The sequence below is a fragment of the Megascapheus bottae genome, chromosome 18 (genome assembly GCF_031878675.1).
Source record: "Megascapheus bottae isolate mThoBot1 chromosome 18, mThoBot2.hap1, whole genome shotgun sequence".
NCBI lineage: Eukaryota > Metazoa > Chordata > Mammalia > Rodentia > Geomyidae > Megascapheus > Megascapheus bottae.
The window spans coordinates 31551773-31571013 of record NC_143526.1 but is presented as its reverse complement, the minus strand read 5'-3'; the positions used below and the strand labels follow the sequence as shown (position 1 = coordinate 31571013).

At 42.5% G+C, this 19241-nt stretch overlaps 1 protein-coding gene across 10 annotated transcripts in view; it reads left to right on the top strand.

The window, feature by feature from the left end:
* The window catches only part of Cpne1 (copine 1), a 45284-nt gene that overhangs the window by 19796 nt on the left and 6247 nt on the right, over positions 1 to 19241 (top strand). For 8 of the 10 annotated variants that reach the window (XM_090352250.1, XM_090352257.1, XM_090352252.1 and 5 more), the window contains 4 exons: positions 18379 to 18507; positions 18605 to 18784; positions 18912 to 18986; positions 19065 to 19136. In XM_090352250.1, coding sequence (XP_090208376.1) covers positions 18379 to 18507; positions 18605 to 18784; positions 18912 to 18986; positions 19065 to 19136 — 456 coding nt within the window. Of the gene's footprint in view, positions 1 to 725; positions 1207 to 18378; positions 18508 to 18604; positions 18785 to 18911; positions 18987 to 19064; positions 19137 to 19241 lie in introns of those variants that run through there. The other 2 variants (XM_090352249.1, XM_090352258.1) reach the window with 2 other exon arrangements.

The following is a 19241-nucleotide window of genomic DNA, read 5'->3' as shown; positions in this document are numbered from 1 at the left end:
GTACTGGGTTTTATTTAACTCAGTGCTGTATACTTGCTATGCTGGTGCGCTCTACTTGTACCATGTCTACAGGTGAGCTTTTGATGGTTACTTTGGAGATGGATTCTAGCCTCCATCCTTTAGATTTCAACCTCCTGAGTATCTAGGATTATAGGCATGAATCCCAGTGCCAGCTGTTTAAGGGTCTTAAATCAGGCCAGCAGATGCTGCTGCTGATTTCTTCTTGTTCCACTTTTAAGTGTGTTACACCACCCTCCACTTCACACATTGGGTTGCAATGGCAGTGGGAAGATGACACAGCCTTTGTGTGTGTATGCTCTCTCCCTCCTATCATGTGGCCTTTGAGCTACTCTACTGGTAGGACTCATACAATTACTAGCTGAAGTAGTTAATGCTTCTGTGACCAGGAAATTAACAGGTTGTACCTGACAACATTTGTTGTTGACATTAGTGTTATCCACCATAAAGATACAGCTAGCCATAGCTGTAATCATGTAACATTTTGAGTAGTGTTGTACATAATAGAAAAGGAGACATATATTTCCCAAGAGATAAGTCATAAACATATATGCGTGGTTGTATTTCTATTGAGTACTTAGTGTACTGTAGTAAAGGCTTTCCTAGACAGTTGCTGAATGATAACCAGACAGGAACAAGTATAAACCAATCTGTAGCTATACAGTAGATTCTGATTGAACTTATTACCTTTGTTTCTGTATTTCCAGACATGGAAAATTTGGAGAATAATCTTAAAATCTTCCAAATATCCCAGTTAAATGAGTTACTTCAGTGAGGACAGAGAGACATTACGAACAATAAATAGGTTATTTTCCATGAGCTCTTGTCTGCTGCTTTTCACTCTTCTTGTGTGTGATACAGATTACTGCACACTGGTGGTGCAAAGGTTTTATACAATGCTTCTTCCCTGAGAAACTTGAGAATGGGAGCTGATACTGCCTGACACTCCTGATAGTCCCTAAAAGGAGGTAAACTACAATAGGGGATTATTATGGGGGGAAAACTGACTCCCCAGGGAATACTCATTAAAAATTTTGGTATACATCACTTTTCTGAGGTGAATTCTATCATATTGGTAATGATGGCTTGCTGTTAAAAATGTATTCCTTTGATAAAGTCCTATATATGTGGATTCTAGCAGTTTTCCCTTCCTGCTCCAGTAATTAGAGGTATAGGGGCAATGGTGGATGTAGGTGACTTTTCCAGCTGTGTGCATGGTTAGTATAGGTCTGGAAGTCATGGAAAGAGACTCCATGATCTTTACTGTTTTATCAGCCAAGTACTTCAGATTGAATTGGTTAATTTTGGGAACTGTTGCCAAAATGGGTAGCCAGAGAGATCACGTTCTATGTGGCTCTATCAGTTACTGTGACCCAGGACCAATCATTTCTGGTTTTAGAGTTTCTATAAAACAAAGTACAGTATCCTGTCCACTGGTAAGCTTCTGTGAACATGATCTATTTCTGAAAATCTATAGTGAATTTGGACTTAACTACAGAGGATCAAGAGAAAGTAACTTAAAATTTTTATTTGTATACTGCTTTTTAAGCCACTGGTAGCATTGCTGCACTGCAGCTTAAAGGAGGAAGAGATTTCATTCCTTTCAGAGGCTATCTGTCCTACTGTCTAGGTCCTCTGGAACAAGCTGAGTAAAAATTCCTCCTGGGTGTCCTCATGAACTGATAAGGAGCTAACAATGCACAAGGATGCACTTAACCCATTTGTGAGCACTAAAGGAACAATTGGTGTACTGGAGTTATTTTGTGCCAAGCCTGGGCACTTCTCATCACAATAGCCCTATAAAGTTGGTGTTGGTATTATTCTCTTCTTTTTATAGATGGGGAAATCCACACATAAGGGGAAAACAAACTTGAACAGGATCTCATTGATAATATGGAGCAGACAGAATTTCCATAGATATCTCCACTACTTAAAAGTTACATCCTGACTGAGAAAGGCATAGGAAGCCATGGGCAGCAGTCCTGTCATGGATTCTGAGTGCTGGGAATGGTCTCTTGTTCAGCTCCATCCTTGACTATTCAGTTCCTCAGTTCCAAGTGTACTGTGAAGAGACAGAAACATTACTTGTTGGTAATAATTCTCCAGATCCACAGATGCCATAGAATAGAGTGGTACCTGAACTTATTTTGAAATGAGCAGGTAGAGGCTTTGTGTAAGCACTATCAGGATCTTTGGGTGGAAAAAACCTTGGTACTATTTGGACCTGCATTCCTTGTATTCAGTTGTCTCCACAAGCTAGCTTCTCTTTTATAAAATGAGTTATGCATGGATTTATTCCAGCTTGGATAAATTTGATGGTGATTGAATTGTATTCATTTTTTTTTTGTTTTGTTTTTTAATGCATGCAGTACACCAGTGCACCTGGGTGGAAAATTCTTTGTCTCTTTTCCCACTTTTCACTTGTTAGGAGCATATGAACATATGCTTTATAAAAAAAAAAAGTTTTACTTGTGGATACAATTTTATCCCTATGATAAGTATGAATAAACAATATTAAGGATTTGAAACAGTGTGGTAGCACACTTCTCTAATCCCAGTATTTGGGAGGCTGAATTCCTTGGGAAGCAAGATATGAATTCTAGGACAGCCTGGGCCACATAACAAGATTTCATCTCAAAAAGAAGTTTGTACTTTTGGTTCAGTTTGAGAATGTATTTGATTTTAAATTTGGAGATTTTCAGGATTAAGAAAACTTACCTTTTCCATATTCCTTGGTGAGGTTGAGAAGGAAAGAAGTGTGGTGGTAGGTGTGTCTTGCCAGAAAAATAGTAGGTGATACTCCATCCATGGGGAGCCTATGGAGGATTTCATAGTTGGCTTCCAAGACTTGATCCAGGATCTGTGAGCTGCTCTATCATGCCAAGGTAGGCAACAGGTGTGAGCATAATTTTGGTTTGATGAAGGGTGATCCTGTCACCCAGATACTTAGATCCTATTTTGGGGGGGGAGGGGGTGTTGGTCATGGAGCTTAAACTCTGGGTGTGGGCCCTGTCCCTGAGCTCTACCACTTCCTGGTTCAGGGTGGTTAATTGGAGTTTCACAGACTTCTGTGCCCTGGCTGGCTTTGAACTACTATCCTCAGATCTCAGCCTCCTGCGTAGCATCCAGGAATCATTGATGCCCACCTCCTTAGGCCCTATTTCTCTTCCTTGAAGTCTCTGTAGAAGTACACCAGGACCTGGAGTTGACAAGAGGAATTAGAAATTGAAGCCCAATGCTCTTCCTAGCTAGGCTTTTCGTAGGAAAGACAGTAGAATGCAAGCTTGAAGATTGATGAATAAATCTCAGGTCATCTGGCATTGAATTGGATTCAACAACCAGTTAGAGCTTCCCAAAGCAGGGGAAAGTGCCACCAAAAGTGAATTGCAAGTTAAACGGGCTGAGAATGAGATTCCTTATCAACATTGGTTTGCTAGTAAGGAGTCTCATGATGACTTATTTCCAGGCTGGCTTTGAATGGATCCTCAGATCTCACCCTCCTGAGTAGCTAAGATTACAGGTGTGAGCCACAGCATCTGGCTTACACAGGTCCTTAATAGTTGGTTCCTGAAGAGTTATGTAAGCCTGTTCTGGGACATGGGACATGTTCATAGGACTTTTTTTTTTTTTTTGCCAGTTCTGGGCTTGAGCTCAGGGCCTGAGCATTGTGTGACCTTGGGCTATCTCAAGAACAGAGCTCTACCACTTGAGTCACAGCACCACTTCTGGCTTTTTTCTATGTATCTGGTACTGAGGGATTGAACCTGGGTCTTCGTGCATGCTATGCAAGCACTCTACCACTAGGCCAAACTCCAGGCCCTTGTACAAACATCTCTTAAATACCTTGAGTATCCATTATGTGTGCATCTGTGCTGCGTAGCAGGGATGACTGAGGCAGCCTTTATTCTAAAGATACTTGTCATTTAACAGGCAAGGAGTTGGAGAAACAATACAGTTAAGATGTGGACTGAGTATAGTACCCCAGCATAAGCTGTTGAATGCTGAAGAAATGAAGAAAAGGGGCACATATGAATTAGGCTTGAAGAATGATAGTAGTCACTAACACATGCTAATGGCATGGCTAGGACATCAGACTTGCGCAGTAATATCTTTCTGTGGGTAGGAAGGAGTAAGATCAGTATTTAGAGCTTGATTAGTGCTCCATCATATTACTGCTGAATATAAGAAGGGAGATCCGGGAGAGAAGAATTTATAATTCAAAGTTTGCACTAGGTGGAAGTCAAAATATTTATATTTAGACCTCATTTCACTTAACAAAAATATGTGGACATAAGCCAAATCACATCTCTACTACCTGTATTAGAAAATTTGTACTAGATAAAACAAAGGGTTTTGAATTCAGTGCCTGGAGCTCTTGCTTGGCTTTTCTGGTCATAGTTGGTGCTCTGCTATTTTCGAGCCACACCTTCATTTCCAGCCTTTTGGTGGGGAGGGGGGGAAGGTATGGGGTTTAAACTTAGGACCTGGGCGCTGTCCTTGAGCTGTTTTGCTCAAGGCTAACACTGTACCACTTAAGAGCCACACCCCACTTCAGATTTTCTGGTAGTTATATGGCAGTAAGTTCAAAGCCTGCCTGGGCTGGCTTTGAACAGCAATCATCAGATTTCAGCCTCTTGAGTAGGAGCCATGAGTACTCAGCTGCTTCCAGCTTTTTGCTGGTTAATTGGCAATTGGAACCTAATAATGGACTTTTCTGTTCAGGCTGGCTTCGAATTATAGTCCTCTAGTCTCAGCCTCCAGAATAGCTATAACTATAGGTATAAACTACCAGCCTCTACTCTACCCCCCCCTTTTTTTTTGCTGTTTCTGGGGCTTGAAATCAATCTGCATACTGTCCTTGGGTTCCTTTTTGCTCAAGGCTAGCACTCTACCACTTGAGCCACAGCACCACTTCCAGCTCTTTTTTTTTTTTCCTGTTTAATTGGAGTTTTGAGACTTATGGAATTTCCTGCCTATACTGTCTTTGAACTGAGATCGTTAGATCTCAGCCTTCTGAGTGGCTAGGATTTTAGGTGTGAGCCACAGGGCATGCTATTTCTGACATTGTAATAAATTAAAAGTGAGAATTAAGTGTCAGTGCTTTGTTTTAAATTATTTTTGTTGCCAGTCCTGGGGCTTGAACTCAGGCACTAAGTTACTTGTTCTTGGGCTTTCTGAAGATTAGTGCTCTGCCACTTGAGCCACAGCACCACTTCCAGCTTTTTCTGTGTATGTGGTACCAAGGAGTCGAACCCAGGGCTTCGTGTATGCTAGGCAAGCACTCTACCACTAGGCCACACTCCTGGCCCCTGTTTTAATTTTTGAGAGACAGTCTTGCTATATAAACCTCAACCTCTCCATGTTCCTTTCTCAGCCTTCTGAGTTATTACAGGCAAGTATTGCCACACTAGGCTATGAGTATGACGTTTAAGGGATGGTATGTGAATGTGTCCTGCCAGGGTATAGAGCTTGGAAAGCACTAATGCCATTGGAGATAAACAAAATATAATGGAAAAATAGAAGGGACTCCCAAAATAGTAGAAAGTAAAGGTTGGAACTATATAGTCAACTGTTTCTATTTGCAATGTCTGACAAGCATCAATAACTCCTGATTGAATATAACTGGAAAGCTCACTTTTCCCTTGATTGTTTTAGCAATAGGTTAGGACAGATTTGGAGAATTTCTAAGGATCATTGGGTTATCATTCCTTTCTTAGCATTCATTATTTCAACAAATAGTATCTGCTTTGTGTTTGTCACTAGAATACAAACAAGGCAGATCTGGTCCTTCCTTGGTTGAACTTCGAGTTTAATGTTTAATAAGTATCTCAGTTACATATTTGATAAATTTATGGGAAGCTTGTGGGGTTTTCTGTTTTTGGTGTTGGACCTTGGGCTTTAACTCAGGGATGGGCATTGTCCCTGCGCTTTTTAGCTCAAGGTTAATGTTCCGCCACTTGACCTACAGCTGTACTTCCAACTTTTTTTTTTTGGTAGGTCATGGGGCTTAAACACTGGGCCTGGGTGCTGTCCCTGAGATCAAGGCTATTGTCCTACCCCTGGAGCCTCAGCCCCACTTCTGGTTGTTTAGTGGTTAATTGGAGATAAGAGTGTCACATTCTTTAATGCCTGGGCTGGCTTTGAACTTCTCGTTAGATCTCAGCCTCCTGAGTAGCTAGGATTATAGTCATGAGCCACCTCCTGGCTTCCACTTCCAACTTTTTGTTGATTAAGTTGAAGATAAGAGTCAGAATTTCCTGCCCAGACTGTGTACAATCTGTGATCCTCAAATCTCAGCCTGAGTACCTAGGATTGCAAGTAGGAACAGCCAGTATGTGTACGTGTGTATGTGTACGTGTGTACATGTACTTGTGCCTGTACTGGGGCCTGAAAACTGCTAGGGTTGGAACCTGGCCTTTCCCGTGTTAGAAAAGTACTGTATGACTTGGAAGACATCTCCAGTTCTGATGTTTTGCTGGTTAATTGATAAGTCTATCTTGAATTTATGTGCCCAAGCTGGTATCCAACCGCCATCTTCAATTATCAACTTCCTGAGAAGTTAGGATTCTAGGTGTGAACCAATGGCTTCCAGCAAAGGAAGCTGATTTTTTTTTCTTTTGTTGATTATGGCACTTGAACTTGGGTGTTTTCCCCAAGCTCTTCAGCTCAAGGCTACCACCCTATCCTTGAGCTAAGCCCCACTTCCCTATCTTCTAAAGGTTAATTGGAGATTAGAGTCTCAGGTCTTTTTGTGCCTGGACTGGCTTTGACCCTTGATTCTCAGATCTCTGCTTCCTGAGTAGTTAGGATTACAGGCATGAGCCACCCTCTGGCTTAGAGCTCTACCTCTTGAGCTACACTTCCACTTTCAGCATTTTTTTTTTTTTTTGCCAGTCCTGGGGCTTGAATTCAGAGCCTGGGTGTTGTCCTTGAGCTTCTTTCCTGTAAGGCTTAGTGCTCTAGCACTTGAGCCACAGCCCCACTTTTGGCTTTTTGTGGTGATTCCTTGGAGATAAAAGTCTCACAGACTACAGACTTTGCTGCTTGGGCTGGCTTCAAACTGTGATCATCAGTTCTCAGCCTCCAGAGTAGCTATGATTTCATATGGTGTCCAGCTTGCTTTCAGCTTTTTTTTTTTTTTTCTTCTTTTTTTTGCCAAGCCTGGGCACTGTCCTTGGACACTTTTTGCTCAAGGCTAGTGCTCTGCCACTTGAGACCCACATCACTTCCGGCTTTTTCTGTGTATGTGGTACTGAGGAATCAAACCCAAGGCTTTGTGCATACTGGAGGAGGACTCTCCCACTAGGCTACACTCCCTGCCCTCACTTTCAGTTTTTTGCTGGTTTGTTGAGGTAGGAGTCTCGGATTTGCTACTTGGGCTGTTTTGGAAACAAAACTTCAGATGTCAGCCTCTTGAGTAGCTAGGATTGTAAGTGTGACTCCTTGGTGCCTGGCTATTGTAGACATAAGAAGTGTTAACACAAGGAAGTACATAAATATGTGGTGACTTATGTATAGCTAGACCTCTTTTTTTTTTTTTTTTTTTTTTGCCAGTCCTGGGCTTAAGCTCAGGGCCTGAGCACTGTCCTTGGATTTTTCTCAAGGCTAGAACTCTACCACTTGAGCCTCAGCACCACTTCTGGCCTTTTCTAAGTATGTGGTACCGAGGAATCGAACCCAGGTCTTCGTGCATGCTAGGCAAGCACTCTACCACTAGGCCAAACTCCCGGCCCCTAGACCTCTTTTTTTAATTAATTAATTTATTGCCAGTCCTGGGGTTTGAACTCAGGGCCTGAGCACTGTCCTTGGGTTTTCTTAAGGCTAGAGCTCTACCACTTGAGCACAGCACCACTTCCGGCTTTCTATATGTATGTTGTACCAAGGAACCTAACCCAACTCTTAGTGCATGCTAGGCAAGCACTCAACGACTAGGCCAAACTCCGGGCCCTAGACCTTTTTAAAATAGTTTTGTAAGAAAATTTGTTGTGTCTTGGTTATGGGATTTGAACTTAGAGTGGGGGGGGGCACGGTCCCTGAGCTTTTTGCTCCATCGTTTGAGTCTACTTCCTGTTTTCTGGGTGGGACAGGGTAACTAAAACCAAAATTCTCAGATCTCAGTCTCCTGAGTAGCTAGGATTACAGGCATGAGCCACCAGCACCCTGCCATTTTGTAACCTTTTTTTCCATAAATAGGTTGAAATCTTGTGCCCCTAATTGTTTGGTTATGCATTAAAAGTGAGTCTGCTTTAGAGTATTCTTCTATTCACAAAATGTAGGATTGAAGATTTACCAGGAGTTTTCATCACATTTAGAATACTGGACTGAAAGCAGATTTAAAAGAAGAGAAGCATGATTTGGAAGAGATTATATATACTTTAAAGGGACTGAGACTCAAAAGAATAGAAAATGGCAAATTATGAATTACAGCTAGATGGAGTAGCATATTCCTCCCCTCCAATTCCAGCATGAATTCAGGGAGATTGTGAGTCCCAGACCCATATAATAAAACCAACAGCACTTTTCTAACATAGGCAAGGCCAGGTTCCAACCCTAGCTATATACATGCAAGCCACACAGACACTCAAAACATTGTTTATACTGGGCTGGGAGTTTGGCCTAGTGGTAGAGTGCTTGCCTAGCATGCACGAAGACCCAGGTTCAATTCCTTGGTACCACATACATAGAAAAAAGCCAGAAGTGGCGCTGAGGCTCAAGTGGTAGAGCTCTAGCCTTGAGAAAGTCCAAGGACAGTGCTCAGGCCCTGAGCTCAAGCCCAGGACTGGCAAAAACAAAACATTGTTTATAAACGTTTGATGAATCCAGTGAGAGAAAAGGAGGTAGATTAAAAGGATGAAAAAAGTTGTGGGCCCAGAGTTTGGCCTAGTGGTAGAATGCTTGCTTAGCATGCATGAAGCCCTGGATTCAATTCCTTGGTACCACATACACAGAGAAAAAGTGGGAAGTAGTGCTGTGGCTCTAGTGGTAGAGTGCCAGCCTTGAGAAATCCCAGGGACAATGTCCAAGCCCTGAGTTCAAGCCCCAGGACTGGCAAGCAAAAAAAAGTTGTAGTTGCCCAAAGCAATGGCCTCTTAAAAGCCACATCAATATGGTTGGCATCTGAGTCTAGATTAAAAAAAGAGAGATAGGTCCAGCTTTGAGGGAAAGTGATATGTATGTGTGTGCATTTTTTTTTTTTTTTTGCCAGTCCTGGGCCATGAACTTAGGGCCTGAGCACTGTCCTTGGACTGTCTCAAGGCTGGAGCTCTACCACTTGGGCCTCAGCACCACTTCTGGCTTTTTTTCTATGTATGTGGTACCAAGGAATTGAACCCGGGTCCTTGTGCATGCTAGGCAAGCACTCTACCACTAGGCCAAACTCCAAGCCCTGCATTTTTTTTTTATGGCCAGTCCTGGGTCTTGAACTCAAGGCTCAGGACTCTGTCCCTGAGCACTTCTGTTCAAGGCTAGCACTGTACCACTTGAGCCACAGCATCACTTCTTGCGTTTTTTGGGACTCAAACCCAGGGCTTCATGCATGCTAGGCAAGCACTTTACCATTAGGCCATGCTCCCGACCATCAAAAGTGGCATATTGGTAATGATTAATAAGTCCCAGAACAGAAACTTATGGTCCATTGCATGTGTTTGAGCAGATCGTTTTTTTCCAAATAGCATGGCAATGGCATCTCTACTGATAATCACTGCTTCTGTACATTATAGTCTTTTTAGAAGAGGAAGGATCTGTAGTCCATTTACATTTCCAGTGCTTTATTATATAAACTTTCAACATGCAGAAAGCTGAAAATGTGTACAATGATTTATGTTATATTCATATATTCATGATTTGGATTCTGTGACCTAATTTTTCCTCTTTTTTTTTTTTTTTGCACCTATCTACCTGCTCAACCATTGTGCTGAAATATTTTCTGTGTGTGTGTATGTGTGTGTGTGTGTGTGTGTGTGTGTGTGTGTGTGTGTGTGTGTGTGTGTGTGTGTGTCTTGGTTGCAGACCTTGAACTCTGGACCTGGGCGCTGTCCCTAAGTTCTTCATCTCAAGGCTAGTGCTCTGCCACTTTAAGCCACAGTGCCACTTCTGGTTTTCTAGTGATTCATTGAAGATGAGAGTCTCAGGTATTTCCCTGCCCGGGCTGGCTTTAAACCTCATTCCTAATATCTCAGCCTCCTTAGTAGCTAGGACTATAGGTGTGAGTCACTGGTGTCTGGCTCAACAAGTCTTAAGTTCAGTATTTGCAGATTGCTAATTTACAATCTGATATGTAAGTATACTGTTATGTGCAAACATGTTGATTCACATTCCTATTATGTTAGTGAACTTTTCCTTCCTAGAACTCAACTCTTCTTCTTTTTTGTCTTTCCTTCTTTCTTTTTTCCTTCTTTCTTTTCTCTTTCTCCCTCTCTCCCTCTCCCTCCCCCCCCCCCCTCATTCTTTCTTTCTTTCTTCTGGGCCTAGCCTCCCTGTGTTCCAAGCTAGTACTCTACCATGTGAGCCACAAGGCCATTTCCTGCTTTTTTTTTTTTTTTAGTAGTTTATTGGAGATATAAGGTCTCACTGGGACTATTGGCTTCACTTATATCTCAGACTCCTGAGTAGCTAGGATTATAGATGTGAGCCACAGGCACTTGGCTTCCTTCCTATAATTTTTCTTCATCTTAGTTGATACCTATTTCTCCACTGAAGGAAGGTAAGAAGGAGAACAACCATTGTTTTTTTCCTCAGGGACTAGTGTGTTTCCCAGTTGAAAACTTCATATGTAGAGTCTGTGTGCTTTATCTTCCAAATGTATCTTGTTACAGATAGTATCTTTCTTTTGCTTGTTTTCTCTGAACTCTTTAGCCAGGGACAGTGCCAAGGCGGAGATCAAGCCCCATGACCCATTAAAAAAAAGAGAGAGAGAAATTGTAGGGGGACAGTGAAGAAATGGAAGGACCAGTTAATACTATTACATATTTTTGTGTGTGTGCGTGCGCCCATGTGCGTGCCAGTAGTGAAGTTTGAACTCATGGCCTCCTGCTTTTTTTGTTCAAGACTAGAACTCTCTTTTTTTTTTTTATTGTTATCATGGAGCTTGAACTCTGGGCCTGATCCCTGTCCCTGAGCTCTTTGGCTCAAGGCTAGTGCACTATCCCTTTGAGCCACAGTGATACTTCTGGTTTTGTGGTGGTTGAATTTAAGAGTCTCACAGAGGTGTTTTTATTTTATTTTATTGTTGTTGTTTTTCTTTTTTGGTGCTGTCTCTGAGCTCTTCAGCTCAAGGCTTCTGTCCTACCCCTAGGACTGAATGTTGTCCTTGAGCTTTTCAGCTCAAGGCTACCACCCTACTCCTTGAGCCAAACCCCACTTCCTGTTTTCTAGGGGTTAATTGGATATAAGAGTCTCAGGTTCTTTTGTGCCTTTGCTGGCTTTGAACCTTGATCCACAGATTTCAGCCTCCTGAGTAGCTAAGATTACAGGCACAAGCCACTGCTCCAGGCTCACAGAGTTTCTTGACTGAGCTGGCTTTGAACTGAGATTTTCAGATCTCAGCCTCCTGAGTAGCTGGGATTACAGGTGTGAGCCACCAGTGCCTGGCTGTCTAGCCATTCTTATTGGTGAATATTGGAAGTTGTAAGTTTTTAGCTATTGTGAATAAAGCTATTATGAGCATTTTTGTGCAAGTCTTTGTAGAAATAATGTTTTGCTTCTGGATTTTAAAAATCTAACAGTAGAAATTCTCTTTGGCTAGATTGGTGGGGTCTTTTTTTATGTGTATTTTTTTATGTGTATTGTTTTTCAGTGTGTTAAAATTTAATATCTTCAATTAGCCATATTTAAAACTTTCATATCCTTGCCAACATTTGCCATTGTTAGTCTTTTCATTATTCACTATTATGACTTGTTTATTGGCAATAGGGAGTCCTCATGCTTACTGGTCTCTCTGCCACTGAGCTACGCTTTTAGCTTTTAAATTCTGGTTATTTGTTTCTTTGGGGCTTGAATGCAGGGCCTGGATACTGTCCATGACCTTTGTTTGCTCAAGATTAGTAGTTTGCCACTTGATCCATAATGTAACTTCTGTCCTTTTTCTGCCTGGAGTGGCTTTGAACCAGGATCCTCAGATCTTAGCCTCTTGAGTAGCTAGGATTACAGACATGAGTCACCAGTGGGGCTATCTGGTTGTATTTGAGATGGATTCCTGTTCCTTGCCCAGACATGTGTCTAGATTGAAATCCTCTGTAGCTGACAGACAGGTATGCATGCACCTGGATGGCATTTCTTCACTTTCTGTCCATAGATAGGGTAACAGGGGCATGCTGCTGTGCACAGCTGCTGTTTGGGAAAGAGGTCTCACTGAGGTATTTATTCAGGCTGGCCTTGAGCTATAATCCTCCCAATCTCAGCCTTCCAGGTAGATAGAATTATAGATGTGAGCCACTGGTGCCTGGCTCATTATTATTTTATTGTGTGTATGTATAAGTGTATGTGTACATGCATGTATGTGCATACATAAGTTACTACTAATGATTGAACTCAAGAATCTGAGTGCTATTGCTTAGCTCAAGGCTGATACTCTACCACTTTAGGTCATAGTTCTTGCTTTTTGGTGCTTAAGTGGAAATATGTCTCGTGGACTCTCTGCCTGGGCTGGCTTTGAACTGTGATCCTCAGATTTCAGCTTCTTGAAGAAGTAGGGTTACAAAGTGTGAGCCACCAGTGTTGAAGTATGGCTTCTTACCCTGATGATTATCCTCAGCTATGATCCACCTCTTTTAGGCATTCATCACAGCTGGGATAACTAGCCAGACACTAGTTACCTTGCTCAACTTATTTCTATTCAGATGAAGTGTCTTTGACTTGGAACTATATTCTTCCCAATTGCAATCTCACACAGAACTCAGATGACAGACAGACAAAGCTGTACCCAGATACTGGTTGAGAAAAGGTCCTACATGTATGCCTAAATTGGCTTTGAACTGTGATCACAGCTTCTCAAGTAGCTAAGATTACAGGTATGATGAGCCTCAATATTCCTTACCTTGGACACAGAGCCTTGTGCTCTCCTCTTTCTTGCTCATAACTGGTGCTCCATCATTTGGGCTATAACTCCTCTCCAGCATTTTGCTGGTTAATTGGAGTCTCCCATATTTTTGTGTCCCAGCTGACTTGAAAACTCTGATTCTCCAGGTCTCTTAAGTAACTAAGATTACAGGCATGAGTTACTATAGTCTGCTCCTTTTTGTTGTTGTTTTTGTTGGTCACGGGGCTTGGACTCTAGGCCTGGGTGCTGTCTCTCAGCCTTTCAGCTCAAGGCTACTGCCTAACTCTTTGAGACTCAGCGCCGCTTTCTGTTTTCTAGTGGTTAATTGGATGTTTTCTAGTGGTTAATTGGAGATAAGAGTCTCATAGACTTTAGGGCCCAGGCTGGCTTTGAACCTTGATCCTCAGATCTCAGCTTCCTGAGTAGCTAGGATTACAGGTGTGAGCCACTGCCCTGCCTATGCTCTTTATTCTCCTCCTCCTCCTCCTTCTTTTTTTCTTTTTTTTTTTTTTCCAGTCCTGGGAAAGCGGCGCTGAGCCTCAAGGAGTAAGGCAGTAATAGCCTTGAGCTGAAGAGCCCAGGGACAGGGCCCAGGCCCAGAGTTCAAGCCAAACAACTGACCAAAAAAAACCCCAAAACAAAACAACTCAATTGTATAAGATCAGGATATGGAAGATTTATTGATTCATTAGTTCAAATGAAATAGGCCTGATGGCTGGGCACAGTGACTCTCGACTATGATCATAGCTACTCAGGAGGCTGAGCTCTGAGGATCACGTTTCAAAGCCATCTCAGGCACTAAAGACGGTGAGACTCTTTAACCACTACAAAGCTGGAAGTAGGGATGTGGCTCAAGGGATAGGGTGGTAGCCTTGAGCTGAAGAGCTCAGGGACAGTGCCCAGGCCTAGAGTTCAAGCCCCAAGACCAAAAAAAAGAAGAAGCAATAGGCCTGAAGATAGTTGAGTAAAGTCATCACAATTTGTCCAGCTAATAGTTATACTAACTATATACTAGTATTAGTGATATCAAGGTAATATCTAGTGCTAATTCTAAGTAGCTGATTGTCATCAGGGAGGAGAGAGTGTAATTCATTATTCTGATAGAATAAGGTAAACTTTATAGTCAGTGGTTGATTATTTTGCTATGTATTTACTATAGAGTGGGTATGGAGATGTAGATCCTCTAGACAGAGTTTTATTCAAATTTAGCTTGTTTTCTAGACTATTGAGAGAAGACAGTGTAAAAGCCCTGAGTTGGGAAGCAAGATTGACCTTGTGTATATATGCATAAACATGATAGGAACATAGCTGGGAGGTTAAATGACTAGTTAGGCAGGAATAAGGTATTGCCAGCTATGATAAGAACTTTGCATTTTATTTTGGCTATTTTTCAAAGCTATTCTAGAGTTCAAGCAGGGAAATGGCATGATCTGGTTTCTTTTGGCTAATAATGTCAGCAATGAATGTGTAGAGACAGACTGATTAGGAGACCAGTGCAATAAAATCTTTAGGGAAGGTGTCAAGGAGTACTAAGTGAATAAAATAATGTCATATCAGAGTCTCAAATGAGCAACACATTTGCTACTTGAGAGAGAGAGAGAGAGAGAGTGTGTGTGTGTGTGTGTATGTGTGTGTGTGTGTGTTGAACTGGAAATAACTTCGGATGACTAGTTGGATGAATGAATAGCAAGAGTTAGGGCAGGTAGACAATTGAGAAGGACCTTTTAGGTCCTTCTAGGGATGTTGCATTACTATATTGCAAAACTGCTTAATCCTGTGCAGATATGCCCTCAGGAGTAGTCCAATAAAATGGCTTGCTAGGGAATTTGGCCCTAAATCTAAGGACCATAGGCAGCTAGCTACATAGGGCTTTAAATTGAGTTAAAAGGTTGATGCTAGCTCTGGAAGCTAGCATCTGGAATGGGGCAGTGGTAATGAGAGAAAACACAGGTGGCACAGAATATAGACAGTAAGGCCTGAAGTTAAGAATTGTTGAACAGGCCGGGAGTTTGGCCTAGTGGTTAAAGTGCTTGCCTAGCATGCATGAAGACCCGGGTTCGATTCCTCGGTACCACATATATAGAAAAAAGCTGGAAGTGGTGCTGAGGCTCAAGTGGTAGAGCTCTAGCCTTGAGAAAGTCCAAGGACAGTGCTCAGGCCCTGAGCTCAAGCCCAGGACTGGCAAAAAAAAAAAAAAAAAAAAAAAAAAAAAAAGAATTGTTGAACTGGAATAGCAGCCTTAGAATGAATAGACAAGAGGACTTGAAGTATGCAATTTGGGAAACCACATGAGGCCTTTTTAAAAGTGCAGAACAGGGATGAGAATGTGGCTTAGTGGTAGAGTACTTGCCTAGCATGCATGTAGTACCATATAAACAGAAAAGGCCAGAAGTAGCCTTGTGGTAGAGTGCTAATCTTCTTGTGGGGGGGGGGGGGCTTGAACTCTGGGCCTCGGCGCTGTCCCTGAGCTCTCCAGCTTAAGGCTACCTCCTCACCACTGAGGCACAGCCCCACTTCCTGTTTTCTAGTGATTAATTGGAGATAAAGAGTCTCAAGTTCTTTAGTGCCAATGCTGGCTTTGAAACTTGATCCTCAGATCTCAGCCTCCTGAGTAGTTAGGATTACAGGCATGAGCTACTTCACATGGCTTCTTTTTTCTTTTTCTTTTTTTTTCCCCCCTGTTCTGGAGCTTGAGTTCAGGGCCTAGGCACTGTTCTTGGACACCTTTTGCTCTTGGATAACACTCTGCCCCTTGAGCCACAGCTCCACATCTGTTTTTTTGTGTGTACGTGGTACCAGAGAATCAAACCTAGGGCTTCACGCATGCTAGGTGAGCACTCTACCTCCAGGCCACATTCCTGTGTTGTTGTTTTTACTTCATGTGTGTGCTGAACCTAGGGCTTGAACTCAGGACTTGAGTGCTTTTCCTGAATGCTTTTGCTCAAGATTAGCGCTCTACCATATAAGCCATAGCTCCATTTCTGGCATTTAGATGGGTAATTGGAGTCTCAGACTTTCTGGCTTGAGCTGGCTTTGAGCCGTGATTCTCAGATCTCAGACTTTTAAGTAGCCAGGAAAGGCAGGGACCACTGGTGCCTAACCTGAATAGTGGTTTTTTAATTATTGAATGTGCGTTCAACAGAGGCTGAAGTGCCATGGAGGGATATTGTATAAATTGACTTGAACACTAAGAATTATCAATGTTAGTTAACAGCTTTTGCACTGAAAAGTATATGGGGTTCCAATATACAGTGCTTTGATCTGGATTGGGTAAGGGTCAGTTGTTCAGGCGCTTTGAAGCTAGGGGAATACTTCTGGGGAACCTCTCTAATGCTGCTTTCCAAATACATACAGATAGTCTTCAGGTATATGGGCCAAAGAAGATAACAATAAGTATAGGAGTATTATTATTATTGTTATTATTTTGTCAGTCATTGGGCTTGAACTCTGGGCCTGTGTGCTGTCCCTGAGCTCTTCAGCTCAAGGTTAATCCCTTACCCCTTGAGCCACAGCCCCACTTCCCATTTTCTAGATGTTAATTAGAGATAAGAGTCTCAGGTTCTTTAGTGCCCAGACTGGCTTTGAACCTTGATCCTTAGCGCTCAGCCTCCTGAGTAGCTACGATGACAGGTGTGAGCCACTGTGCCCAGCTGGAGGCTTCTAGAATTTTGTGGCATAATGCTTGTCAGCCTGCAGGTAACTTGGTTGGACAATGGGCTATAGATGGCCCTTCAGATTTTATTCAGATGGCTTATTGTTTAGATGCTGGGGACAGAGAAATAAATAGAATAGATATAAAATATGCCTTTCTTCACAGTTTGTACTCCACTAGGGGGACAAATTATATAAAATATATGCAACCTATTAGACATGGATCAATGGAACACTAAAGCCAAAAAAGCAAGAAAGGTGTCAATGGCTGAAAATTTTAGAGTTGCTAGAAAAGACTTTTCTTATTTTGTGGAGGTGTTTTGTTGTTTTCATTTTTTTGTTTTTTTTAAACTGGGAATCAAACCCAGGACGTTGCACTTGCTAGGCAAGTGCTTTGCCACTGAACCACATCCCTGCTTAGATTTCTTTCTTTTTTTTTGGTGGGGGCGGGTGGGGGGAGCGGGGGGAATCAGTTGTGAGACTTGACCTCTGGGCCTGGGCACTGTCCCTGAGCTCCTCAGCCCTACCCCTTGAGCCACAGTGCCACCTCCGGTTTTCTGGTGATTAATTGGAGATGAGTCTCGTGGACTTTTTTAGTGCCCGGCTGGCTTGTAACCATGATCCTCAGATGTCAGCCACCTCAATAGCTTGGGTTACAGGTATAAGCCATGGCGCCTAGCTCCAGAAATAGTTTTAAGTAAAGGAGAGAAACCGGAAGTAACAAGCTATGTGGCTAATATAAGGAAAGATCATTCTATCTACTGCAGCTTTGGGGAAGTTGGATTATTTGAGGAATGGAAAAGATTGTTGGAAGTGATCAGGAGACTGTCAGAGTAACTGAGATCTTCTATACCTATGATACAGTTTGGATATTTTCCGAGAAAACTGTAAGGTTCAAGCAGAAGTGAGATTTGACCTGACCTAGAATCACTTTGGCTCTTATATTGAAAATAATAGCTCATTGAGGTGGAAATGTGGATATGAGGTGGAGTGAGGATGGCATAGTAAGATAAAGGAGGCCAGTTGAGGAGGTTATTGTTATAAGCTAGGCAAGAAGTGATTGCTTACACACTTGAAGTTGAGCTGCTGATTAGAGGTTAGGAGAATTGATGGGTAGGTAAATTACAACTCTTCTCTGAGATGTTGGATCTCAGAGTTAGGAAGTTACTGGTGGAAGAGACTTTGGGAGCATTGTCTGGATCATGGAGACAATGTTGGGTGTGGAACAGAGTTTAATGTCTGAATTCAGATTGAATTCATTCAGAATTGAGATTCATATTCAGAATGAGATTCATTGGTCTCTGCAGAGATTAAGATTGGTGTCTGGATCTACATAACATTGATGGGAATTAGAATCACTTTTAGGATTACTAAAGTAAGGATTACTTTGGGGGGTCTGAGTTACAGATTTAGTTGAATACTCTCCTATTGTTATTCTAGACCAGGATTGTTTGTAACCCAGGATTGTAACTTCTATCCCCTGTACCATTGAACTTAAAAGTATCAAAAGCATTGAGGCCCTATAGGGCCTTGTCTTCTTTGGGTGTCTTGAAAATAAATTCAGACTTATCGCAATCTGTATAAAGTATTCCGGCCTTCCCAACCTAGAATCTAAGGTCAAGGAAGGTGGGTTGGGGAGTTCCTGGTCTTTGACCCAAGCTCTTTCTCTCCAGATGGCCCACTGCGTGACCTTGGTTCAGCTGTCCATTTCCTGTGACCACCTCATTGACAAGGACATTGGCTCTAAGTCTGATCCACTCTGCGTCCTTTTACAGGATGTGGGAGGGGGCACCTGGGCTGAGGTGAGGTGGATTTTGGAGGTTAAGGTCATAGAGGGAGACCAGGGTTAGGTTTTAGGGTGGAGTACATGTGACTAATGTTTTTGGCCTCTGTCCACAGCTTGGCCGGACAGAGCGAGTACGGAACTGTACAAACCCTGAGTTTTCCAAGACTCTGCAACTTGAGTACCACTTTGAGACAGTCCAGAAACTACGATTTGGAATCTATGACATAGACAACAAGACCCCAGAGCTGGGAGATGATGACTTCCTAGGGGGAGCTGAGTGTTCTCTAGGGCAGGTATGTAGGACTAAAGGATTAGGGTCCTTTAGACAGTCAGATAATCGAGGCCTCCTGGAAATGGAAGAACAAACAGGATATAACCTGTCTGAGATACTGAGTTCTCCCCTACCTTTCTTTGTCCCAGATTGTGTCTAGCCAGATAGTAACTCTTCCCTTGATGCTGAAGCCTGGACAACCTGCTGGACGAGCTACCATCACAGTAAGAACCCAACAAGGGTCGGGGCAGGACCTTAGATCAATGAAGACTTCATGAAATGATACAATCTTTTCTGCCTAGATCGCAGCTCAAGAGTTAAAGGACAGTCGTATAGTAACCATGGAGGTAGAGGCCAGAAACCTAGATAAGAAGGTATGTCTGGAAGGACAGTCTAGGGATGCAATAATTTTTTATTTTATTATTTTTTATTTTTGGTAGGGCATGGGGCATGTACTGGTCTAGGCACTGTCCCTGAGC